The 27,991-nt window shown below is 42.7% G+C and overlaps 1 protein-coding gene across 1 annotated transcript; it reads right to left on the bottom strand.

The window, feature by feature from the left end:
- On the bottom strand, positions 1–27,972 carry LOC121385347. The gene is made up of 3 exons (XM_041515990.1): positions 27,563–27,972; positions 7,629–7,725; positions 1–5,644 (listed from the first exon to the last, which is right to left on the bottom strand). The coding sequence occupies exon 3, from the start codon at positions 5,132–5,134 to the stop codon at positions 581–583; it is 4,554 nt and encodes a 1,517-aa protein (XP_041371924.1). The 5' UTR covers positions 5,135–5,644; positions 7,629–7,725; positions 27,563–27,972; the 3' UTR covers positions 1–580.
- Positions 27,973–27,991: the final 19 nt, after the last annotated feature.

Genomic DNA, 27,991 nt, shown 5'->3' with positions numbered 1-27,991 from the left:
GCATTTTAAATACAAAAACCCCCCAATATATTCGAAATGATATATGTCATCAGTGCCAACAGGTTAAAACAAATTAGTGGTAAAACAGAAACAGTAAATAAAACATGAGGTCTCACTACACAGATGCGATCTGTCACTGGACTGCACATTAAACTACGAATTTCAAACCAAATTGCTAATTGGGTGGGTGGTTTCCGTTGTCACTCATGACATATATCGAATATATTGGTTTTTTGGTATTTATTTTCATTCCAAAATTGAGGACATTTACGTCTCACGTTATTATATATATATATATGCTACATAACCCAATCTTGCTGTAGTGTCTCTCCTTGCAGCTAGTACAGGAACCGCTTCACACTTGCTACCTCCTCTGCTCTACACGTGTCCCAAAATATAAACACACACTATTACATAACATAGGCAAATCCAGCCAGAGAGAATACCGTTCCAAAAAACATACACATCATTCTAATCCTTCACAAGTTCTAAACGTCGGTTCACCCCAACAGTCTCACAATTATAATTGTGGACCACGATGAAGGATCGGTCATCTGGAATTAAACTGTGTAGTGAGACCTTAATCCGTAACTAGTCTTTTGTCGTCGGATTCCGTCCGAAACTCTGGCTCTGGGGTTATTGTGGCATTCTCCAGATCATCCTGTAATGTTTCCATTTGTAATCTCAAAGTTCTTAAATGTTCGTGAATCTCATGCATCTGCTTCCTGGCATCTTGAAAAGTGGCCGTGGCTGCGTCTGCTGACAGTTCTATCTGATGGTAGGCCTCGTCCACGCATTCCTCCCAGAAATCGTCACTGTCCTCTTTGTTGTGGCCGGAATTGTAAAACGTGCAGCTCATGAGAACACCACTGCCTGTCTGTTCTGTGTAGCTTTTGCTGAACAGCAGTGTGCCGTCGCCTTCGTCATCTGCGTACATACTATCCGTGCTGATGTCGTCTCGCATTTCAGAAATATCAAGGTCCGATTCTGTTTTGTTCGTCAGTGCTGGGGACATTCTGGATCGTCTGTGCACACTCAGATAATCTGGTTGAGATTTCAGCGTTTCCTTTCCAATAAAGTACGGCACACTTTCCGCCTGCGGTGTCCTGTCTTCGAAATCTTCCAGAATGTTCTTCACAGAATCCATTTCTCCAAAGGTTTCTGAAATGTCGGGAATTCTGAACACGGAGTCGGCACTCGAACTGCTCTGACATCCTGCTGGATAGTCGATGTTTTCAAGACTCTCTTCAGTCGTGTCCGATTCGTCCGACAGTTCCCAAGATGCTCTGGGTTCTCTTTTGTACGTCTGCTCACCGTCTTGAATTATGCGTTGTAGGGCTAAGCCTTGTGGACGTTTTGTGGTATTAGAGGATTGAACCTCAAAAACATCGCAAGCTGTATGTTCATCTGTTACACCATGATATTTCAGTGCACCGACATCAGCACAATCTAAACTACTTGTACGTTCTTCAGACTTACATGCGTGATCAGTGTCTGGTACGTCTTCTCGTACCTTAATTTTCTTTGTAAGGGTATTGCTGGTGGATTCTGGACATATCTGTTCGCTTTTTTGTTGTAAAGATTTTGTCTGATTGACTTCAACAGGTGGATCAACTGCATCTCCATAGGCGTCAATAACTTCCGTGATTTGCTGAGATTCGCGCTTAGGGGGTTTGGGATTTGAATCTGAATTTGATTCAGTGCTTACATCCGTTGTTTTGGTGTTGTGGCATGATGTATGAGTTAGTTCGTCTGGTATTTTTGGCCTTTTCACAACTATTTTTGGGCTAATATTCTCCGTTGATACCGTTTGTTCACTTTTAGACTTATTAGCTTTCGCTTTAGCTTTTTTTGCTCTTGCTTTAGCTTTTTTGGATTTTCCTTTTCGTTTTGCGGAACTATCTTTTTTATTATCACAACCAAGAGATGGATTAGCTTCAGCTTTTTTATCTTTATCAAATGTCTCACGTTCTGGTGCTTGTTTCACTGCACCCTGTTCAGACATGTCATCAGATAACTGTGCATTTCCACTTTCTTTATTCTGGCTGTCTGTATCAGTGCTAGTAATACTCGACATGGACTGTAGTTTCTCAACCACCCTCTCTGGCTTTTCAAAAGTTTTCATACAGATTATTGTTTTGTCTGTCATCTTAATGTCTTTGTCAGACTGTACACTAGGGTTTTCTTTTGACATTGGATTGTCTCTGTCCATTTTTGAATTTGTTATTTGTTCTGACCTTTTAATATCTTTATCACACTTTGATACTGGTAAATCACCTGACATTTCGCTATCACGTGTGTGCGACGAGTGTTCGAGAAATGTCACACTAGTTAACGGGCCCTCGGCACTGTGGCTTTCACCTTCCGGAAGGATCACATCGGAGGAAGAGTTTCTTTGTGGTGAAGTTTTGTTACTGTTACTGGGGTTTTCTTCTTCATCATTTGACTCGTTGCCCTGACTTTCGACTAAGTAGGACAGTCGTTTCAAAACACTATCACCAAACACTTGTATTTCTTTGGATTTCTGGTCATTAACCACATCTGTTTGCCCATCTGTTTCTTCATCTTCATCCAGTTCCTCTAGAGCATCCATAGCAGAAGGACTTGGAGGAGGAACAGAGTTTGAAGAGCTGGATACCACACTTCCTAATGCAGCCTCTGGAGGTTGGTCACCAGAAGTTTCTTTGTCGCATGTATTTGCCCCTGGGCATGATGTATGCGATTCGACAACAGAGGCTTCTGGCAGTGCCTTTTCTGAGTATAACTTACTGGATAACTGATCCAGAGTTTCACCCGGAAATGGGTTACAAACTTTGGGCTGATTAATATGACAACATTTGTCATCAGAATTAACAGCATCACTTTGTCCACATGCGTGTTCTCTGATAGCTGGCTCAGTTACTACATTTCTACCTATTTGATCAGGTATGTCGTTATAGATTCCACGCGCATCACTGTATGTCGTACTTCTATATTGTTCACTTCCAAGGTCTTCAGTATATGTGGATTCAGTGCTTTCATCCTGTCTTTCTGATGGACACATGCTGGTTTCCTGCGTATGTGCCCTCTGAGGAGACGATGTCTCATCGTCATACCCACAAACACTAGTTTTGTATTCCGTGTGAGCGTGCTCATGGTCTTTATTTCCAACGTCAATGTTAGCAGAGCATGGAAATGTATTTTGCAGATCAGCGCTGGCACGAGAGTAATCGGTAAAAGAAGCAACATATGAAGTAGATTTATTATTGCTCAGGAATACATCGTCAAGCTCTTGTGAATATGTATCTGAAATTATCTGTGGTCGAACCCCGTGTTCATTAGCATGCGAAGGTGGTTTCTGTGGTGTTCGTCTGCTCTCGTCCACCTCGCTCGTCTCTTCTCGAATAAATTCGGTTATTCGTTGCACCAACTTTGACATCGGCAAGGGAGGCTGGGGATCTCTGGAAGGAGGAACCGGTTCTGCAGAGAATGACGCAGGAGTTTCCGACATTGACGACATGATAGATTCAGCGAAATCAGCAGGTGTTTGTCCATCACCAATAAATCTGTGAGGTTCGTCGGTCACAGGATCGACACGCTGCTGACGTGTATCAGCAGCCACTAGTAAACTCACCTGATCTGCTGACTCTTCCTTAAACACTTTATCGTCCATCGGTCTTAATTCACTGACTGCCAATTCCGGCTCATCCATCTCTTCACGTCCTTGATATTCCTTCTCATTGTCTTTAGTTTTATTAGAATTAGCTTCTGTGAGTTGGTGTACTGGTGTAGGAACATTTTTAGATCTAGAGGTCTTTCTCTTTTTGTCTTTAGACTTTCCAGTCTTCTTGGATGACTTTGTTGCTTCACTCCCTTTGTTGTAGATGCCTTCTTGAGTTGCATTCTGTGCATCCTTGGTCTTAGTTTCGAAACCATCTTTGTGTGTGTGTTTAGTAGTCTCTGATGGTGCTCCACCACTTGATTCACTGGATGAAGCAACGGGTGTGTGCTCTCCATTATCAACTGAGGAACCCATTTCTTTCACTTTACTAAACTGCTGGGTATCACATTTAGTTTTCTCAGACTTATTAGTATGATGTGCTTTCAGCATTGGACTTGTCCGAGGTGGGCAAGTATTGGAGGTTCTTAGAGCGTTATCCGTACCACGTATGGGATCCACCGAAGACCCTTCCCACGCCTCGTAACAGCTTGGTGCAACAGCTGACTTTTTGCGCTGCTCTTGGCGATCTTTAACTTTAGATCTGGTTTCAAGAGAGCTAAAGTCCGCCTCAGAACCTCCAGTGAATTCTTTTTCAGAACAAGCATCTGCCATGCTGTACGAAAGGTCAATACAGCTGATGAACATTTCATCCAGCTGTTCTTCATCGATAGAAGTGTCATCATCCTTCAGCCAGGGACACAGTGCGTCTTCTAAACTATCTTGATCATCACTGAAAATGTTGATTTCCGGAGTCCCTTTCTTCGCCGGCGACTGACCTCCCTTTTGTTTCTGACACACCGGTGGTGGCGCAAAGAGGATCGCAGCCTCAATTGCCTTAGAGCTTCCGTTTTCATGAATTGCTTGGCCCAGAGCTCGTTTCTTTTTCACATCTCGACTTAGTCCCGGACTGCTTGCTGGACTTAATGACTCACTTTTATGTCTTAACCGAACTTCGCCTGGAGAAGAGCTTATATTCTGAGGAAGGGCTTGCTCGTTGCTTTTTGCAACTTCTTGTAAATGTTCTACCGTTGACAGGTCTCCAGATTTTGCTGCAGCATGTGCACTCCTTTGGGTTTTTGGCGTTCGCAGCAAAGGTGTACTGTAACCAAGGGTACTGGTTGGCGATTCGTCATCAGACGACCACGCCCCGTGTCTGGAGTGGTCACGTGGCCTTGTTGCAGGGTCAAAAGTTATGCCGGCAAGAACATCAGGTTGCACCTGCTGTGACTTTGTTCCTGTGTTCTTACCCGGTGCGGCACAGGCTCCCAGGGCTAAATCTTCCGACGACTCAAAGACGATCTGCGAATCGCGTTCACTGATTGTAACTGAGTTTCTGTTCTTCGTCTTTTTCTTGATTTTCTGTTTCTTCACCTCCTTTTCTTTCTTCTTTTCATCCTTCTTTTTGTTTTTATTTGCTCCTTGCCTGTTGCCCATTCTTTTTTGTTACAACTTTTGGTTTTGTTGATTTAATCTGTTATGAGTTGATCATTTTTTTTTTACAACTTCTTGTTCTGTTGAATGTATCTCAGATGAATGTTAATCATTTTTGTTACAACTTCTGGTTCTGTTGAATGTATCCCAGATGAATGTTGATAATATTTTGTTACAGCTTCTGGTTCTGTTGAATGTATCCCAGATGAATGTCGATAATATTTTGTTACAGCTTCTGGTTCTGTTGATTGGTATCACAAATGAATGTTAATCATGTTTGGTTACAACTTCTGGTTGTGTTGGTTGTATCCGATATACTATTTTTCACATTGGACTTCTAGGTGTTTAACTACGGAAAACAGTATTGAATAAATCCTAATTGATTATGTTTCTTGATAAAAGCTTGTTCTACTAGGATGTCGATCTTGTTTTCTGTTGTGTTTTGTTGAACAGATGTTATGATAGCTTCGGTGATGGTCTTGTACAAAACAGGGCCAAATTCAGTGAAATCACCTGAAAAGACAAATATATATACACATGTATGTAAATGTATATATATATATATATATATATATATATATATATATATATATATATATATATATATATATATATATATATATATATATATATATATATATATAATGTGTAGTTCTGGTTACAAGTGAAATCAAATTAGGGTAGGTAGGATAGAACTTAAAAAAAAAAAAATCACAAAACATGTCGAACTGGTCTTGACAAAGAGCAATAAAATAACATTTCAAATAAATGCTGCTGTCGAAAAAAGTTAATGGTCGGCGGAACCAGTGGGTGTGTGTGGGGGGGGGGGGGGCGGGGGAATTAGGGCCAAGCAATTAATTTAATCCAAGTACACTGAACATTGTGATCGGAATACAAGTGCTTGCCGTTGTTTAGATGTCAGTCGATGAAGTATAATACTCTACTGAGTGCAATACAACTGAAAACGCCTTTTACAAAACTCGTTTAGACCAAAATTGTGGAAACTGATGATAACCACATAAATGTATTGATTGAAATACCGTCCCCACGACAAACGATACACACATCTTGCATTTTACTGCGATCTCTTTAAACACTATCTTGCCGTAACACGTTAAACATAAATAATTATACGGATAAATACACGAGGAATGAATTTTAGTCGAATTATTTCAAATTTTGTTTCGGTGTTGGAAGAACATTAAGAGCAAATTCGTACGTACGAAATTATGTTAAGACAAAAATCGACATTGAGATACTGCAAAACACTGGTAGGAAGCGTGAGGGACGCAAGGGGGGGGGGGGGGGGGGCACTTTTATTGATCCAGTAGCAGCTATGGTTTTATATATATATATATATATATATATATATATACACACACACACACACACACACACACACACACACACACACACACACACACACACACTAGTATACATGTATGTGTGTGACCCCTCCCCGCCACTTTTTGGAACATTCCTACGCCTCTGATTATGACGTCCAACAGTCAATTGGTTATAGAGATATTTATATTTTAAGCAAGAAAATATACGTAAATTGTCATTTTAATGATGTAAAAGTATTTTATTTGCCTAAAACTATTTAAAATGCCTACAAACTGAGGATATTCTCATCAAAGTGACAGACCCTAGTTTTTAAACACTACCGCGTGTTTTTTCACTGTTAGAGATATTTTATTAGTTTGACAGGGCTTCTAGATTATGGTAGCCCCACTCCCATTGCTAGTGATATTCACTGTTAGGCTAGTATACTATTGCCATGTCCGACGGCTAGTGAATTTTGTTTGGGTCAAATGTTGCAGGTAAGTCTATTTCGTAAATATGAATATTCTTCCCCCTGTTTAAGTGACATATCTGATTATTAATATTATTTAGTAAAATTTTATTAACTTAAAGTAAAGCAGAGCTAGTGAATTCGTAATCATGGCTAGTAGGCCCTACATTTTTAAAATCACTGATCCCATGGCTAGTGGATTTTATCAAAATTCTAGAAGCCCTGCAGTTAGAAATATCCATTTCCGTTTCTGGTCATCCAGGTTCTTGTAATATTCTGACATACATTTATCATAATTCCCCCCCCCACCCCACCCCCCCCCCCCCCCCCCCCCCCAAAAAAAAAACCCAAAAAAAAAAAAACCCTGCACGTATCTCTGAGAAGTAACGGTCGTCGAGCCGAGCTCTAGTTTATTTTAGAAGGTATTCCCCGTTTAAAAATCACATACTCTATATAGTTTTCTTACTATTTTAACTTTATTTAAATGTTTTACCATAGTTTGACACCCAATAGCCGATGTATTTTTCGTGCTGGGGTGTCGTTAAACATTTATTCATTCATTCATTTTATTTAAATGTGTTATAGGTTTGTAGATTTACTAATATTCATTTTGATGAGTTGAAACTAGGGTCTGCGACTTTAAAAAGGGTTTATTCATAGCCTAAGCCAGAATGAGTCTATATGAACTTGTGAAGTGGCTACCTTTATCTCCGAATTTGTGCTGAAGAATGTCATAGCCGCATGTCCACTTTTACTTTCGTTTTTCGAGAGCTGCCGTCATCAACGCCGAGTTATTTTCCTGAGAGAAAAGAGAAAGTAAAAAGTGTTAAAAAAAAAGAAAAAAAAAGAAATAATAATGTAACTAATTAGCTGGGCCATTTCTAGCACAAACTTATGAGATAAAGGATCAAATCTACACAGCGGACCCATTAACGGCGACCAACCTAATGGAAATATTTTTCCGGAATTTTCTGGTATTTCCGTTTCAATGCGCGTGAACACCCTTTTCAAAACAATAATTTAAAACGTGCGCAAGCGCGCAAAAATTCCGGAAAGTTGGTCTGCCTGACATTCTAGCCAGTGCCCCACGACTGGTATGTAAAAGGTCGTGGTATGTGCTGTCATGTCTGTATGAAAGTACACGTAAAAGATCCCTTGCTGCTAATGGAAAAAAATGCAGCGGGTTTGCTCTAAGTGTTTCAGAATTACCAGTTATTGATTACATAGTGTGCTCTAGTGGTGTCGTTAAACAAAATAAACCTTAACTTGCATCTATTTACATACAAAAACGCCCACACAAATCTCGTTGATATTTTTAAACACTAAATAGGCTACCATTTGTATTGTTTGTAACACTAACAGCTAAGTATATTTAAAGGGATATTCCTGAGTTTGCTGCATTGTAAGATGTTTCCGAAAAATAAAATATTTCTACGATTAAACTTACATATTAAATATATTTTCTTGTTTAGAATATCAGTCTGTATATTCAATGTGTTTCTGGTCGTCTTAATATTTGTAAGAAGCCCAAAGTGGATTTTGTCTTCTGATCATTTCGTACGTACGAAAACATATATTTTAGGAAATAAAATGAAATTTAACCTAGTGCAAATAGTACAACGACCAGAAACACGTTTAATATACAGCCACTAATATTTTATGCAGAAAAATATATTTGATATGTAATTACAATCGTTAAACAGTCTCTGTTGGTCGATAACATCTTAAAACTTGCAGCAAACTCAGTAATGTTCCTTTAACCAATAGACGTTTTGGTCATTCATTCATTAATACTTATGTTCGTGCTTATATTCAATTAAGGTTCAAGCAGGCTGTTCTGGACACACACTTCAACTCTTTGTCCAGGACAGTGGGTTAGTGGTTAATAACTTGTTAGTGAGAGAGAAGTCGATGTAGTGGCCTTACACCTACCCACTGAGTCTATCTGGGAGCCGGTACCGGAATGCGAACCCAGTACCTATCAGACTTATTTTCATATGATTTAACCACTACACCACAGAAGCCGGTCCTTTTTGGTCAGTTTTTGGCAAGTGTTATAGTATGCAAGAAACCTTTGACCACAGGTGATTTATAAGCGTAGTTTAAGTACATTCTGACCAGTGTTGCACTCAACAATCGTGCATGCGATGGGTCTTTTAATTAATTTTATAAGCCCAGCGGTCACTCATAACAGCGAAAATATTTTCCACATTTTCTCAGTGAGAAATATTCTGCATTGGTCTAACAAACAATACTATTGGACAATTTGACGCTTACAAACCAATGACTTTGTCGGTACTAAATATGACGTGATCACGATTTGACAAACACACAAAATGACGTCATGTAGGCTAGTTTAAAGAGTTTGCCTTTACGGGTCTCGGTTTTTGGTGTTAAATTAATAACAAAATGTCATTTTAATGCAATTCAATATAGATTTGGAAGCAGAATAAAGAGAACTTGTGTTTTTTAAAATTATCTATGAACGTGATTAAATTACAACGTTAAAGTAATTCTCAGAACAGTGCGTAAAGTGGTTTACATCGTTCCTATACAGGTTGGCCTTCAGAACATGTGCGTCGAAAATAAAGGCTTTTAGAGAAAAAATAGCTGAGGTAATAAATAGAATAACAAACTCGGTACCAGTTATTATCAAATTTATGTCCCGAGTGAAATAATTTTCATTTGTCACTCGCTAAAGCTCGTGACAACTGAACATTATTTCACTCGGGACATAAATTTGATAATAACTGGTAACTCGTTTATTATCCTCTATAGATTTCCCCAGGAAACGGTTATATCAAAATGGTGCTTTATGACACAATACAAAGATTATAAATCTGTTTCAAAGTTTGTTTTGTTTAACAAATAGTGTTATAATACAACAACAACAAACATTTTTATTTTGTTTAACAACATCACTAGAGCACATTGATTTATTAATTATCGGTATTGGATGTCAAACATTTGGTAATTCTGACATATAATCTAAGAGAGGAAACACGTTAAAACAAATAATTAGTAGCAAGGGATCTTTTATATGCACCATCCCACAGACATGATAGTACATACCACGACCTTTGATATACCAGTCGTAGTGCACTGGCTGGAATGAGAAATAGCCCAATGGCCCCACCGACGGGGATCGATCCTAGATTGACCACACATCAAGCGAGCGCTTTACCACTGGACTACACCCCGCCCCTAATCTGTTTTAAATCTGGTGTATATATATTGCAGGGCGCAAACCGTTCTCCGATATACAAAACACTGAGGTGCGTATTGCTTCCAGATTGTGAAGGGAAGGAAATCTCTTCCAGATTTTATCCTTTCTCTAGTAATGGTTTCCATATCCATCGTCCGTTCTATCAAATAAGACAAAATCAGAACCGGAGTTCCGATGGTCCGAGGCGCCTCCACGCCATGTACTCAAGACGTTAATGAGGAATCGCACTACCGACATATGGAAGTTAGTCCTAATTAGCAAAACGTATAGCCTTTCATGTGCACCTTTTCAAACACACATGCGCATACACATACACAGACATACTTACACACACAAACATACTTACACACCAAACATACATAGCCAAATATACATACATGTACACACAGAGACACACAGACAAACACAAACATACTTACACACACAAACATACTTACACATATAAATATACAAACATACCGATAAACACATAATCTCTCTCTCTCTCTCTCTCTCTCTCTCTCTCTCTCTCTCTCTCTCTCTCTCTCTCTCTCTCTCTCTCTCTCTCTCTCAGATACACACACGCGCACACACACACCACTGGCGTAGGAAGCGAGGGGCTGTAACAGCAGCGATTTTTAAAATATATGTGTGTCTGTGTGTGTGTGTCTGTGTGTGTGCCCCCCCCTCACCTTTTGGCACCTTCCGACGCCCGTACATATATACAGTCATACACACGCACAGACATACGCATAGACAAACACGCGCACATACACATACACATACACACACACACACATATATATACATACACACATACCCATACACATACACATACACACAGATATACATACAAACATACCCATACACATACATATACACATACATATGAACACACAATACATACATACACTCGCGCGCTCACAAACAATCGAAGAGACATACACATAGACACAAACAGAGACAAAACACATAAACGCACGCACGCACTCACATACATACAACCACTACATAGACATAGTTGCGGGCAATTCGGTGCCATAGGTTCGAGTCCCAGCAACGGCATGGGGCAATTTGTGAGGCCAGAAAGGATTTAATTATCCCCTGTGCCAGTGCGTTAATATCTATGTATGTAACAGTCAACCTCGACATACATACAACATATAGATATTCATACATCAATACATACTAGCCAGTGCCAGGTCTGCCCACTGTTTCATGCACGTAAGCGGGATCGACCGCGTAGCTTGTAGGCCCCATACATATAGCTGAGTTAAAGAGTATCCTTTTCTATGGACCGGCCTCGGTGGCGTCGTGGTAGGCCATCGGTCTACAGGCTGGTAGGTACTGGGTTCGGATCCCAGTCGAGGCATGGGATTTTTAATCTAGATACCGACTCCAAACCCTGAGTGAGTGCTCCGCAAGGCTCAATGGGTAGGTGTAAACCACTTGCACCGACCAGTGATCCATAACTGGTTCAACAAAGGCAATGGTTTGTGCTATCCTGCCTGTGGGAAGCGCAAATAAAAGATCCCTTGCTGCTAATCGGAAGAGTAGCCCATGTAGTGGCGACAGCGGGTTTCCTCTCAAAATCTGTGTGGTTCTTAACCATATGTCTGACGCCATATAACCGTAAATAAAATGTGTTGAGTGCGTCGTTAAATAAAACACTTCTTTCTTTCTTTCCTTTTCTATGGATGCCTCAATAGCTCAAAAAGTATCGTGGCAAGTCTGCAAAGTTGCGGGCGATTCGGTGCCATAGGTTCGAGTCCCAGCAACGGCATAGGGCAATTTGTGAGACCAGAACGGATTTAATTATCCCCTGTACCAGTGCGTTAATATCTATGTATGTAACAGTCAACCTCGACATACATACAACATATAGATATTCATACATCAATACATACACACACACACACACACACACACACACAGAAACAGACACGCACGCGCACGCACACACACACACACACACACACACACACACACACGCTTAGGGTGGTGAACAATTCCCCGGCCGCTGCATAAAGAAGGGGTGGGGGAGAGGAATTGTTAGTTTTAGTTTGAAGGTTTTTTTGTTGTTGTTGTTGTTGTTGTTGCTTTTGATTTTGTTTTGTTTTTTTGTTTTTTTGTCTAGATAAGACGAACCTTTATTATCGTGGCCTGATTTTGTTTTAACTGTTCTATATTTATCTTAAGCTAGTGCGACCCTAAAACGCATTGCACGGGCACAACATACAACATATATATATAGCGCCGCCTCAACCAAACTTGGAAAATAACTCCAGGAAGCCTATCCTTACTACGCATATCATCATAATTATATTGCCCGCAACATATCATCGCTTACACCCTGTACATAAAACACTTTTTGTTTTTCACAAACAAACACGAACAGCACGTCATTTGGACTCGTTGCTAGTTAAACTCGGAGTTACCACATGTAAGCAATGGTCCATCTGGCGGGAGAATGTTTAACCTTTAATTCTACTCGGGCACGTCTCCAAGAAAACATCGAGTGTTGTGCACGCTTCAGGTACAGGTTCGCAGACGTGAACATATTTATAGATGAGTTATGGGCGTTTGTTAAGATGTTTTCCCAGCACGCATCTTCCAGGAGGAAGCTACCGTAGATCCTTCAATAGTAAAGTAAAGTAAAGTTTGTTTTATTTAACGACGCCACTAGAACACATCGATTTTTGATCTTATCATCGGCTATTGGACGTCAGACATATGGTCATTCTGACACTGTTTTTAAAGGAAACCCGCTGTCGCCACATAGGCTACTATTTTACGACAGGCAGCAAGGGATCTTTTATTTGCGCTTCTCACAGGCAGGATAGCACAAACCATGGCCTTTGTTGAACCAGTTATGGATCACTGTTCGGTGCAAGTGGTTTACACCTACCCACTGAGCCTTGCGGAGCACTCACTCAGGGTTTGGTGTCGGTATCTGGATTAAAAATCCCATGCCTCGACTGGAATCCGAACCCAGTACCTACCAGCCTGTGGACCGATGGCCTAACCACGACGCCACCGAGGCCGGTTCAAGAGTCGAAATAAAAATAGTGAGGTTTAATGTGAAATGCATAAACCAGCGGTTGCGCATACAAATTAAATACTCCCCTTTCCCTTTGGTAATAATATTCTAAATTGTCCCCTTAATTTATTCTGTCCCGGATCAGACCCCTGGCTATCCAGGAGCGGTACGCGGGACAGACGTGCTTGAAACCGTAGTGATATATAAGCATGTTAAAACAAGCTAAGCGAGCTACTCTCGCTACCTATGCGTAGCTCCCTACCTTTTATTTTTTAGAACGACGATCAAAATTACGCCAAATTTCCTTCATCAAAATGCGCACCCATTTCCCTTTGGCTTAATACTACGGGACATTCCAAATTACATAGCACCATACCACCCTCCGCCTGTTACCGGCTACGGTCGGACTGCTGGTGCTCCCTTGCACTTGCCAGTACAGGCGGTCCCTTCTCCACCCACCCCAACCATTTGCTGTCCTGGACGGAGGAATCGGTTGAGGCCGGTACTTGTGCCCAGAACAGGCGTGCGCTACAACAGTTTGATCTGAATGTGCATGTTAAACAATTTTCCATTCCATTCCATTAAGCTAAGCTAAGCTAAGCTAAGCTAAGCTAAGCATAAACCAGTCTAGCGGACATTTTTCTACATGTAAAGTTTTCTAAAATATTATTAACGGTATTTTATTTAAATACATGTAATAATAAGCCGATTGCCTATCTGTCACTGTTTACTTTGAAGAATACGAGAAATCCCTTCGGGAACGTTTGTGGCCTTCGTGCAACATGTCACCCCCCCCCCCCCCCCCCCCCCCTCCACTTTAATGAATGTTCTGGATTCGCCACTGGTTATTATATCATCGAACCTTTATTAACAAAAACAATTATCAAAGCAGACTTCTATTCAAAACAGACCTCTAATCAAAGCAGGCCTCTATTCAAGGAGGAAACCGGCCTCAGTGGCGTCGTGGTTAGGCCATCGGTCTACAGGCTGGTAGGTACTGGGTTCGGATCCCAGTCGAGGCAAGGGATTTTTAATCCTGATACCGACTCCCAACCCCGAGTGAGTGCTCCGCGAGGCTCAATGGGTAGTGTAAACCACTTGAACCGACCAGTGATCCATAACTGGTTCAACAAAGGCCATGGTTTGTGCTATCCTGCCTGTGGAAAGCGCAAATAAAAGATCCCTTGCTGCTAATCGGAAAGAGTAGCCCATGTAGTGGCGACAGCGGGTTTCCTCTCAAAATATGTGTGGTACTTAACCATATGTCTGACGCCATATAACCTTAAATAAAATGTGTTGAGTGCGTCGTTAAATAAAACATTTCTTTCTTTCTATTCAAGGACTTACGGTATATTACTAACAGCGGTTTTCACACATTCGACTCATCCATTAGCTGTATAACCGCTGAAAAGAGGAACAATAAATGTTGTTTACATTCATTACTGGTAGTCAACGTAGTTTCCTATAAATAACGTGAGTTTTAGTAGAGAAAAAAGAAATGTTTTATTTAACGACGCACTCAACACATTTTATTTACGGTTATATGGCGACAGGCATATGGTTAAGGACCACACAGACATTGAGGGAGGAAACCCGCTGTCGCCACTTCATGGGCTATTCTTTTTGATTAGCAGTAAGGGATCTTTTATGTGCACCATCCCACAGACAGGATAACACATACCACGACCTTTGATATGCCAGTCGTGGTGCACTGGCTGGACCGAGAAATATCCCAATGGGCCCACCGACGGGGATCGATCCCAGACCGACCGCGCATCAGGCGAGCGCTTTACCACTGGGCTACGTCCTGCCCCTTTTAGTAGAGAAAGAAAGAAATGTTTTATTTAACGACGCTCTCAACACATTTTATTTACGGTTATATGGCGTCAGCCATATGGTTAAGGACCACACAGATTTAGAGAGGAAACCCGCTGTCGCCACTACATGGGCTACTCTTTCCGATTAACAGCAAGGGATCTTTTATTTGCGCTTCCCACAGGCAGGATAGCACACACCAGTGCCTTTGTTGAACCAGTTATGGATCACTGGTCGGTGCAAGTGGTTTACACCTACCCATTGAGCCTTGCGGAGCACTCACTCAGGGTTTGGAGTCGATATCAGGATTAAAAATCACATGCCTCGACTGGGATCCGAACCCAGTACCTACCAGCCTGTAGACCGATGGCCTAACCACGACGCCACCTAGGCCGGTCTTTTAGTAGAGAACTAGGAAAACGTATTATTGTTATAGTCATGATTCGATGTTTTCCCGGGGTGGGACGTAGCCCAGTGGTAAAGCGCTCACCTGATGTGCGGTCGGTGTGGGATCGATCCCCGTCGGTGGGCCCATTGGGCTATTTCTCGTTCCAGCCAGTGCCCCACGACTGGTATATCAAAGGCCGTGGTATGTGTTATCCTGCCTGTGGGATGGTGCATATAAAAGATCCCTTGCTGCTAATCGAACAGAGTAGCCCATGAAGTGGCGACAGCGGGTTTCCTCTCTAAATATGTGTGGTCCTTAACCATATGGCTGACGCCATATAACCGTTAATACAATTGTGTTGAGTGCGTTGTTAAATAAAAAAATTCTTTCTTTTCTTTCTTATCTAGTGCCTCGTCTATAAGAGGACAGCCACTCCCGAGGAAATCCTTTTACTGGAGATTTCATCCCTCTTTCACTGCCACAAAGAGGACTGCCACTCCTAGACGAGTTTACTAAATCGAAACGGGCACCGGACCGAGCTCATTGGAATGTGATGGCATGCACTCATGAATCACTGTCATAACAGTGGTGTTATCAGGTGTTCGTGAAAGGTGACCCATATCAGTGTCTGCATAAACAAGTGGCCAAATTTACAAAGCCTGTGTATGACCTACACGCGTGTATCTACGTGTATTTACAATGCCTGTGTATGACCTACACGCGTGTATCTACGTGTATTTACAAAGCCTGTGTATGACCTACACGCGTGTATCTACGTGTATTTACAAAGCCTGTGTATGACATACACGCGTGTATCTACCTGTATTTACAAAGCCTGTGTATGACCTACACGCGTGTATCTACCTGTATTTACAATGCCTGTGTATGACCTACACGCGTGTATCTACGTGTATTTACAAAGCCTGTGTATGACCTACACGCGTGTATCTACGTGTATTTACAATGCCTGTGTATGACCTACACGCGTGTATCTACCTGTATTTACAAAGCCTGTGTATGACCTACACGCGTGTATCTACAGAGCCTGTGTATGACCTACACGCGTGTATATCTACGTGTATTTACAAAGCCTGTGTATGACCTACACGCGTGTATCTACCTGTATTTACAATGCCTGTTTATGACCTACACGCGTGTATCTATGTGTATTTACAAAGCCTGTGTATGACCTACACGCGTGTATCTACATGTATTTACAATGCCTGTGTATGACCTACACGCGTGTATCTACCTGTATTTACAAAGCCTGTGTATGACCTACACGGTTGTATCTACCTGTATTTACAAAGCCTGTGTATGACCTACACGCGTGTATCAAATGTGTATTTACAAAGCCTGTGTATGACCTACACGCGTGTATCTACCTGTATTTACAATACTTAAACACCTGTGTTTAGGAAAAACAGACTTCGTAAATTCGGCCAAAGGTGTTTGTTGTAATCCTAATGTGTGTAGTAGCCAAAACCAGATTTTACCTTCCAATAATATTGGACGTACATATATATCTACATATATATCATGAAGAAAATCAACAATGGCTACTGCTGCTGCTAACAATAGCACACGAACGGAAACACATTAAAGGGGCATTCCTGAGTTTGCTGCAATTTTTAAGATGTTATCGACTAACGGAGACTTTTTAACGTTTGTAATTACATATCAAATATATTTTCCTGCATGACATATTAGTGGCTGTATATTAAACGTGTTTTGTTGGTCACATCTTACAATGACTGCAATCTCGAGACAGTCTTTAAGCTTTACTCCATTATGGTGACACAAAGTTTTACACGCCATTTTTTTTACAGTCCATTAAGATGACACTTGATTTCAGTCCATTATTATGACACAAAGTTTCACAGTCCATTATTGTGACACATAAAAGTTTTACAGTCCATTATTGTGACACATAACAGTTTTACAGTCCATTATTGTGTCACATTTCATTAACATGACACTTACTTTCTCGGTCCAATATGGTGATACACACAATTGGGGGAGCCTATTATGGTGGCACATAAAATTTAACATATTTTCAAAAAAACATTAAGGTAACACTCGGTTTCACAGTCCGGTATGGTGACACATAAAAGGTTTACAGTCCATTATTGTGACACACAACGTTGTACAGATGATATGGTTATACATTTCACAGTCCATTGTGGTGTCATATAAAATTTCAACATTCCATTATGGTGACAACCAGTTTTACAATCCATTATGGTGACACTTAAAGTTTCACAGTCGAATTATAAAGTTTTACAATCCGTTAAAGCCGCACACCCTAGTTCCATCCAGCGAAAATAAATTATAATTTGGTTAATCTACAAACCTGTAACACACTTAGATCACGTTTTTATCAAATGGAGTGAAAAAGCAGGTTTTATATCGATAAATACCATGGGAATCCCCATGTCCCAATTGCTTGAAATAATTTTGAAAGTTAGTATTCTGATGTCACCGGTAGATGTCGCTCGAAGCACAACAATGCCTACGTCACGACAAATTTCACAGACTTGGGGTGCGTTCCTTTCACCTCTCCTGAACATGTTCCAACTGTTCTGTCCTGGTTGTATCCCCTCTCCAGATATCGTAAGACTTAGCAAAATTATTGGTTTTAAGGGTTTGTAACGTTTTATATTGAGACACTTACTTGTCTGAACTTTATTGTTACTGAAAATGTTCACGAACTGTGAAGAAAAATCTCACAAATGAACAACAACAAATCGGATGTTGATTGCGCGAACCGTGCACGAGAAAACAAACCGAACCAAATGATATAACGGTCACGTGGTATACCAACGTCTGTGACATTGAAATGGAAATATCCCCTCTAAAAATAGATTAGACCTTGTCTGCTCAACGGTTTTTTCTCAGAGGCCCGTGCCATTTTATGAAATACGAAAAATGCATTTTGTGGTATTAAAAAACCAGGATTACCAGGATTACCAAAAAACACTTCAGGTGAATGGAAATGTATATTCTAAATAATAAACGATAAGTGACAGATCCTGTTGTCAGACGTACCTGTGGCAATATCATCTCTCACTTCGATATTAAGATTGTGCATTCAATTGAAGTTTAAATTCCTGCATTTGTTTCCTGAGGATCATCTCTAGATTTTATACCATACCAACAATAACTGAGGAGATTGCACTGCTTGTGATGCCTGTGTTAATCCTTGGGGTTAACACGTTTTGTTTCGTTTTTAAAATTAACCTGAATGGGAAAAAAGAAGAAACACATTGTGTTACGGCGGGACTAACTTTAATGTCACTGCTAGCTTAGAAGATGTACTGCATAAAACAGAGAAGTTCATGAATGTAATATTGGGATTACAATATCAGTAATTCTGGATTGGAATATCAATGGCATTATGGTTAAATTGCTGACACTGTGGATTAAGTGTTTGGTTGCAGTAACTATTTGTGATTACTATTTTTGTAATCCTCTTGTCTTATTCTCTGTCTCTCTCTCGTTCTCTATTCTAGCGCCTGACTCCTCTTATGCTCTCTCTCTCTCTCTCTCTCTTCTCGTGTCTCAAGACTCTGGTCTCTGTCTCCGGCAATTCTCCTTCTCCTTCCTCTCCCTCCCCTTCCCTTCTCCCTCCTCTGTTTTTCTCCCTTGCCCCCCCCTCTCCTTTTCTTCTCTCTCCATCCTCTCTTCTCTTTTTCTCTCCTTCTCCCTGTCCTTTTCCCCTTTGGGTCATACTCTCGTTTTTCCCTTTCTCTCCCTCTTTCCGTCACTCCTTTCTTGCCCTTCCTCCCCCCCCTCCCCCACCCTTTTTCTCTTTTTTCTCTCCCTCTCTTCTCCCTCTTTCCCCTTTCCTCTTTCCCCCTCTTCGTCCCTTTCTTTCTCCCCCCTCTCTCGCCCCTCCCTTCGTTCCCATCTTCTTCGACCCTCCCTCCCCCCTCTGTTCTCCCCCTTCATCTATGTCACCTTTTCTTCTCCTTCTTCCTTTCACTCCCCCCCCACTTTTTCCTTTTTCCACCCTCTCTCTCTTTCCCTCTCCCCCCTCTCCCTCCTGCCCTTGGCCCCATTCCCTTCTTTTGCTCTCCTCTGTCTTCCTCCTTGCAATCTACTTTCTGCCCTTGCTCTTCCCTCTTTCTTTTACTCCTTCCCCCCTCCCCTTTTTCCTTCCCCCCCTTCCCTTTTCCCTTTGTCCTGCTCCCCCCCCCCTTCTACCCTCTTCTTTTTCAGCCTTCTCCCTTTCCCCCTCCCTCCCCCTTTTCCTTTTCATTCCCCCTTTTTTCTTCCTTTCCTTTCCTTTTCCTCCTTTTCTTTTTCCTGCATCTCCTTATGACTTTTTCCCCTTTTTTGTTCCTTGTCCCCCTTTTTTCCTCCTCCCCCCTTCTCTTCTCTTCCCCCTTCCCCCCCCTTTCCCTTCTCCCCTCCCTCGTTTCCTCCCCTTTCCCCTTTTCCTCCCCTCCAACCTCTTCCCTCTCTTTCCTCCTCTGCCCCCCCACCCTTTCCCTCTTCCTCTCCTTCCTCTCCCTTTTCTCCCCTTTTTTTTCCCTTCCTTTCGTTTTTGCCCTACCTTGCTCTTCTCTTCCCCTCCTCGTTTCTTCTTTTCCTTCCTCTTTTTCCTCTTCCCCTTCTTTTCCCCCCTTTGTTCCTTCTTCCTCCCCCCTTCTCTTTTCTTTCCTTCTTTCCTCCTCCCTCTTCCTGCTTCTTTCTTCTTCCCCTATTCTGTTTCTTCCCCTTTCTTCTCTTTTCTTCTCTTCCTTACCCCTTTCCCTTCTCCCTTAGTGTTTTTCCCTTTCTTTTCCCTCACTCTTCTTTCTCCCCCCCCCTCCCCTCCTTCTTCCCCCTCCTCCTTCTTTCCTCCCTGGCCCGTTCCTCCTACCCTCCCCCTTCCTCTTCCCCCCTTTTTCCTTCCCCCTCCTTCTTCCCTCTCCTTCTCCCCCCCCCTTCCCCTCCCCTTCCCCTCTTTTCTTTTCCCCCCTCCTCCCTTCTTTTTTTCCTTCCCTTCCTTCGGCTTCCCCCCACCCCCCCCCTTCCCCCCCTCCCCCCCCCTCTCCCTCTTATCTCATTCCTTTCTCCCCACCACCCTTTCGTCTTCCCTTTTTCTTTTTCCTTTTTCTTTCTCTTCAGTCTCTTTCTGTCTCTTCCCTCCCTCCCCTTTTTTCTCTTTTCCCCTTTCCCCCCCCCCCCCTTTCTCCCTTCCCCCCCCCTTTCCCCCCCCCCTTTCTTTTTTTCTTTTCCTCCTTCCCCTTTCCTTTTCTTCCCCCCTTTTCTTCCCTTCTTTTCCTTTTCCCCTCCCGTCTTCACCTCCTCCCTTTCCCCCCTCTTCTTCCTCCCTTTCTTTTCTTCGTTCTTCCTCCCTTTTCGTTCCTTTCTTTTCTATCTCCCTTTCATTTCCCCCCTCCCCTCCCCTTCTCTTCTTTTCCCTTCCTTCTCTCTTTTTCTCCTTCTTCTTCCCGACCATCGTTTATTCTTCCTTCCTTCGGATTTCTTTCCCTTCCTTTTTTCTTTCCCTCTTCCTTTCCCTCTTTCCCGACCTTGTTCTTTCCCCCCCCCCCTTCCCTTTCTTCCCTTCCCCCCCTCTTCCTTCGTTTTCTCCTTCCTTTCCCCTCCCCTTTTCTCCCTTTTTCCCCCCTCTTTTCTCCCTTTCCCTTTTCCCCTTCCCTTACATCCTCCCCCCTTCCTTCTTCCCCGTTCCTTTCCCCCTCTTTTTTCTTTTTTTTTCCCTTTTCCCTTTTCCCCTTTCCCTCCTTCCTTTTTTCCCCCCCCCCTTTCCTTTTTTCTCCCGCCTTTTTCTCCTTTTCCTCTCTCCCCTCCCCTTTCCCCCCCTTTCCCCTTCCCCCTTTTTTTTCTCTTTTCCTCTCCCTCATTTTCCTGCTCCTTTCCCCTTTCCCTACCTCCTTTCTTTTTCCCCCCTCCTCCCCTCTCCCCTCTCCTTGCCTCCTCCTTCCTCTTCCTCTTCCCTTTTGTTTTCTTCCTCTCCTTTTCCTCCCAAATTCTCCTCCTTCCCCCCCCCTTTGCTTGCCCTTCTTTTTTCCTTTTTTTCTCTCTTCCCCCTTTTCTTTCCTTCCCCTTTTTTTTTTTTCCCCCCCCCTTTTTCCTTTTCTTCTTTTCTTCTTCCCTCTCCTTCCCCTTCCCTCTTCTCCCCTTGTTCTTGCTTTCCTCTCTTTTCTCCCCCCTTCCTTCCCTCCCTTCTTTTTCCTTCCGTTTTTTGTTCCTTTCTTTTCTTCCCTCGTCTTTCTTGTTCCCCCCCCTTTTTCTTTTTCTCTCCCCCTTTTCCCCTTTCCTTGTTTCCTTCTCCCATTCCTTCCTTCTTTTCTTTTCCTTCCTGCTTTTCCTTCTGCCTCCTTTTCTTTTTTTTCCCTGTCTCCCTTCTTCCTCTTCTTCTCTTCTTTTTCCTCTTTTTTTCTCCTTTCCCCCCTTCTCTTTTTCCCCTTCTTCCTTCTTTCTCTCCGCTTTCCCCCTGTCTTTTTTTCCCTCACCCCGCTCTTTTCCTTCCCCCCCTTTCTTTCCCTCTTTCCCCTCTTCTGTCCTTCTTTTTTTCCTTTCTCCACTCTTTCGTTCCCCCCTTTTTTTTTTCCCCCTCTTCCCCTGACCCCCTTTCTTTCTTCCCCCCTACCCCCCCTCCCTTCCGTGTTTTTTTTCCTTTCTCCCCCTTCCTCTCCCCTTTCCCTCCCTTTTTCTTCTTCCTTCCCCCTTTTCCTCGCCTTCTTTTCTTCCCTTTTTTCCCCCTTTTTGTTTCCCTCCCTCTTCCCTCCCCCCTTTCTTTAGTTCTCGCCTCCCCCTTTCCTCCTCCTCCTCCCCCCTTCTCTTTTTTCTTCCCTTCTCTTCCCTTTTTCCCTTTTATTTCCCTGCTTTTTTCTTTTCCCCCTTCTTTTTTCCTGTCCTTCCCGCTGTCCCCTTTCCCTTTCCTTCCTGCCCTCCCCTCTCTTTTAAGGTCCTCCCTGTCTTCCCCATTTTCCTTCGTCTCTTCTCCTGGTCCTCTTGTCATGTCTCTTTTCTTCTCCTTTTTCCCCCCCCTTTTTTTCCCCCTTCCTCTTTCCCTCCTCCTCCGTCCTTCCGGTTCCAGCCCTTTCCCCCCCCTTTCCCCTTTTCCCTAAATTTTTCCCCCCTTCTTCCCTTTTCCCCCCCTCTCTCCCTCCCCCTCTCACTTTCCTCAAAGCCCTCTATTCCTCTTTCCTCTTTCTCTTTCCCTCCTTCTTCCCTTCCCCCCCTCCTGTTCTTGCCCTCTCCCCATCTTTTTTTCCTCCTCCTCTCTCTTCCCCCTCTCCCCTTCCCTCTTTCCCCTGCCCCTTTTCTTTCCCCCCTTTCTTTCTGCCTTTCTTTTCTTTCTCAGCCCCCCCTTCCCCTCCCCTTTTCTTCCCCCCCCCTTCATCTCTTTCCCCTCCTTCCTCCCCTCCTCTTTCTCCCTCTCCTTCTTTCTCTTCCTCCTTTTCCTCCCTTTTCCCCCCCCGTCCCCTTCCTCTTCCTTTCCACCCCTTCCTTTTTTTCCCTCTGTTTCCTCCTACATTACCCCCCTTCCTTCCCCTTTTGTTCTTTTTCCCCTTCTTTCTTTTCTCTTCTTTCTTTTCCCCCCCCTCCTTTCCCCCCCCTCCCTATTTCCTTCTTTTTCCCCTTCTCTCGTTCTCCTTCATCTCCCTTCTTTGTTTCCCCCTGTTCCTTTTCTTCCTTTTTCTCTCCCCCTCCTCCCCCTCTCCTCTTCCGTGTCTTCCCCTCCCCCCTCTTCCCCCCCTCTTTTCTCTTCCCCATTTTTTTCTTCCCTTTTCTTTCCCCTAACCACCTAATTTATCCGTCCTGCTTTATCCCTTTCTTTCCCCCCCTGACCTGTCCGTCTTTTTTTGCCTCCCCTTCGCTTTTCCTCCTTTTCCCTTCCCTCTCTTTCTCTTTCCCCCCTTTCTCCCCCTTCCCCCCTGTTTCTCCCCCCCTCCTTCTCATTCCTTTCTCCCCTCTTTCCCCCCTCCTTTCCCTCCTCTTCCCTTTCTTTTTTTCCCTCCCCCCCTCGTGCTTTTTTTCCCTCTCCCCCTCTGATCCCTTCTTCTTACCCTGCCCCCTCCCCCCCCTCCACCCTTTTTCCTCCCCTCCTTTTCCTTTCCCCCTTTCCCCCTTCAATCTTGCCTCTTTCCACTGTGGGAATTCCGAGCGAGTGTCCGGTCACCGCACTACCTACCACTGAGCGAATCGCTTTAACTTGAGCTATCGTGGACCCACCTCTCAAACATTGAGGCCAAAACGAAGCAGCCGAGTTCAACTGGGGCGGGCGTGGCGGCTATTGCGCGCGCAGAGGGTCACACTCCACCCATCGCCCAGCATACCATATTCATTCTCTCTCTACTCTCTCTCCCTAAACCATATAACATAGATTAAAAATATGTGAGTGCGGCGTTACTAAATGACGTCTCTCTATCTCTCTTTTTCAAACTGAGGTTTTTGTCACTTGAACTCCCCACCTGAATCCCGCGCCGTTTCATGTTTACAGATATTTTACTTTAATATAGGTCATACTACGATTTGTGAGCGGATAGGACGATAGAACCGAACATTAGTTTTGAAACGCACTATAGAATGATGCTTTGTGATATGCAACTGACCTGGAGTCGTTATTTGTATAGCGAGAAATAACGTCCATTGCACTCAAGACAATCAGTACCTCGACGATTTTAAAAAGTGAATTAAGTCAACTTCGTGTCATTTTATATGAATGATTTGTATATAAAACCTGTCGGGGCCTTTTGGGTGTGGTCATTGCAGTGTTAGTATGCGTTACAGCCATAACCGACTTTTTCTAGTACGGTACATTTACCATACTCTGACCAATTCAGAACCGTGATTGATATACACAATTAAAAGTGATTGGGGGCGAAACTAACATCTGTTATCGTTCAAGCTTTCCATATTATTTTCTATTCCTCGGGAAAATCAGTGAAGAATCCACTGAAATTATAGGGTCAGCGGCTCCCAGCGGTGAACCTGCGTCTTGCATATCTCGCCGTGAAAACAAAAATTGAGGAGTGATTAATTGCTCCCCTGACTTAAGATTATGGGAAGCCACTTAAGATATTACCATATTGATAACATATTAATTCACGTGCTAAGGGGGGCTAAACATTACTCACCTTGAACTAGTCCCAGGTGAGTGATTGCGGGCGAGAGTGATAGCTCACCGTAAACGACGATGTCTGGTTTTAACTAAAATTAAAGTTTATTTTGTTTAACGACACCACTACAAGGAACTGTTGCACTCAACACATTTTATTTCCGGTTATATGGCGTCAGACATATGGTTAAGGACCACGCATATATTGAGAGAGGAAACCCGCTGTCGCCACTTCATGGGCTACTCTTTTCGATTAGCAGCAAGGGATCTTTTATATGCACCATCCCACAGACAGGATAGTGCATACCACGGCCTTTGTTACTCCAGTTGTGGAACACTGGCTGAAACTAGAGATAGCCCAATAGGTCCACCGACGGGGATCGATCCTAGACCGACCTCGCATGAAGCGAACACTTTACCACTAGAGTACATTGATTTATTTATAATTGGCTATTGGATATACAAGATTTGGTAATTTTGACAATGTCTTAGACAGGAAACCCGCTACATCTTCTTTTTTTTAGTAGCAAGGGATCTTTTACATGCATCATCCCATAGAGAGGATAGCACATACCACCACCTTTGATAAACCACTCGTGGTGCACTGGTTGGAAGGAGAAATATTCCAAAAGGCCCACCGATGGGGATCGATCCGAGACCAACCACGCATCAAGCGAACACTTTACTACTGGACTACGTCCCGCCCTACGATACCACTATAAGGCACATCGCTGGGACAGATAGAGGAAACCCGCTGCATTTGATATACCAGTCGTGGGACACTGGTTGGGACCGGGGCGGGACGTAACCCAGTGGTAAAGCGTTCGCTTGATGCGCGGTCGGTCTGGGATCGATCCCAGTCGGTTGACACATTGGGCTATTTGTCGCTCCAGCCAGTGCACCAAATTTGTTTTGTTTAATGATACAACTAGAGCACGTTGATTAACTAATCATCGGCTATTGAATGTCAAATATTTGGTAATTCTGACTCGTAGTCATCAGAGAAAACCCGCTTAATTTTTTTCTAATGCAGCAAGGGATCTTTTATATGTCCCACAGACAGGAAAACACATACCACGGCCTTTGTCCAGTTGTGGTGCACTGGCTGGAATGAGTAAAAAAAACCCAATCAGCTGAATGAATCCAACGAGGTATGTGCTATCCTGTCTGAGATGGTGCATATAAAAGATCCCTTGCTGCTAATCGGAAAGAGTAGCCCATGAAGTGGCGACAGCGGGTTTCCTCCCTCAATATCTGTGTGGTCCTTAACCATATGTGCGACGTCATATAACCGTACATAAAATGTGTTGAGTGCGTTGTTAAATTAACCATTTCCTTCCTTCTTTCCTTCTTCCCAAACTACTGACATCCAATTCTCAGCTTGGTAGTTTATATGAACAATATATTTCAGTGGCGGATCCAGAAAATCCATTTAGAGGGGTGGGAGGGCATTGACATGAGGCGGAATGAATGAATGAATGAATGTTTAACGACACCCCAGCACGAAAAATACATCGGCCATCGGGTGTCAAACTATGGCAATGCAAATACATACGGTGATGATCAACATCAAGACAAGAATTCAAGATTTAAACAAAAACACAGTGTAAAGAACTGTGCAAAAATACAAACATCACAGACAGATACTGACTTATATTAAAAATTTCAATTTTGTGCTGTACTGGCCAATCTCAAAGAGAATGTTACACCCCTGCACCACGGTGAGGTTACAACACGCGCAGGGGTGACATGAGGCGGAATGGCAGTGGAACTTGGGGGGGGGGGGGGGGGGGGGGGGTTAGAAAATTAATGTATAATAAATTTATAACTGTCCTCTCCCGCCTCTGTAATTGTTTGTCTTCTGTTTATCCGTTTGAATTTTAACAACTTGATAATATCATTTCTGATATCGCGGTGGGCCCATTAGGGTATTTCTCGTTCCAGCCAGTGCACGACGACTGGTATATCAAAGGCCGTGGCACGTGCTATCCTGTCTGTGGGATGGTGCATATAAAAGATCACCTGCTACTATTGAGAAAAATGTAGCGGGTTTCCTCTCTAAGACTATATGTCTAAAATTACCAAATATTTCACATCCAATAGCCGATGATTAATTATTAATCAATGTGCTCTAGTGGTGTTGTTAAACAACCAAATAAAACAAAACAAAACAAAACAATTTCTGACATTGTTTACAAATCTGTATTCGTATTTTAAACAAAGAGACGTTTTTCTTACATCAATTAACAATCAATTTGTTTCTAGTGATGACATATGTTTATCATCCACTTTGCAGATTTTTTAAAACACAAATCGCCAATATATTTGTGTGTGCTGGGGTGTCGTTAAACATTCATTCATGCATTCAGAATTTGTCTTATGTTGCTTAAGATTGCTTTCCCTGGCTATTTTCCCACATACATCGCCAGCGGGGAGTCGGGAGGCGGCAATTTGATCCGAAAATAATGCATTCCCACGTTGAAAATCAAATTATTATATATCTTTCATACCTAGTCGTTGGCATCTTCGGGCATACCACACGTTTTAAAAGAAATGTCAGTAGCTAAACGTATCTGCTTTTGTGGCAACCGTTATATAAATAAATATGTACAATAACACTGGCGTAGGAAACGGAGGGGGGGGGGGGGGTGTGTGCCAAGGGGGACATGTGCCACCCCACTTTTCAGATATTTTGCTTTATAATTGCTTTATAATAGTTTAAAAGTGTGTAAATATAAAAGTGTGGACCTCACTTTTTTTTGGCACCTTCCCACGCTCGTTAATAAGAATAATTTCAAAAAACACCCTCAAACCCTCGAAAACGTTCCACTTTTATCAAGAAGCAATAAATCAGACGTCCCAACAAATCTATGGAGAGAGAGTGCGCGCACACTCCACACTCTCATCGCATCACGATACTAACGATTTGTTTTCCCCGACTCACTTATCCAAGAACATGACCTACCCACTCCGTGGATTCGCAACTTGCGAAGTGAATTGTTCACCCCACACTACAATAACATAACGGTAAAACAAAAAGACCACAACGACGTTATAAAAGGAATAATAAGTGTTAGTGATGGTGAAAACAATAGTTTTGGTAACTTACCGTTCTGCGAAAGTGTTCAGCCTCGAATTTGGCCCTGTTCTGCCAGTAATGGTAAAATGTCATCCGACTCTTCGGGAACTTTCAGAAGCTGATGTGCTATTTTTAGTGCACCGTTTTCGCTGCAATTTTAGATCAACCTTTGGCCTTTGCGTCGATGCGCAGCTACCGTGTGTGTTGCATACATGGCTGGATGGGTGAGATATCAGTTACGTTATTGCTTTTGGTATTTAAGCGTTAACGAACACTACACGGGCCGAATAAAAAAAACAAAAGAAAAAAAACAAAAAAAACAACAAAAACAAACCCGAAAACTATTATCATCAGCTTTAATATCCAGGGACGACTGCGGGAAATTTCTACGGAGGGCACCGTAACAGTATTCCATTGCCAGTGCTCGTAACAAGTGAATTAAGTAAACAATGCACAGGT

Source organism: Gigantopelta aegis, chromosome 11 (assembly GCF_016097555.1).
Source record: "Gigantopelta aegis isolate Gae_Host chromosome 11, Gae_host_genome, whole genome shotgun sequence".
Lineage (NCBI taxonomy): Eukaryota > Metazoa > Mollusca > Gastropoda > Neomphalida > Peltospiridae > Gigantopelta > Gigantopelta aegis.
The sequence above is the reverse complement of the archived record's forward strand: the minus strand, read 5'-3'. Positions and strand labels throughout refer to the sequence as shown.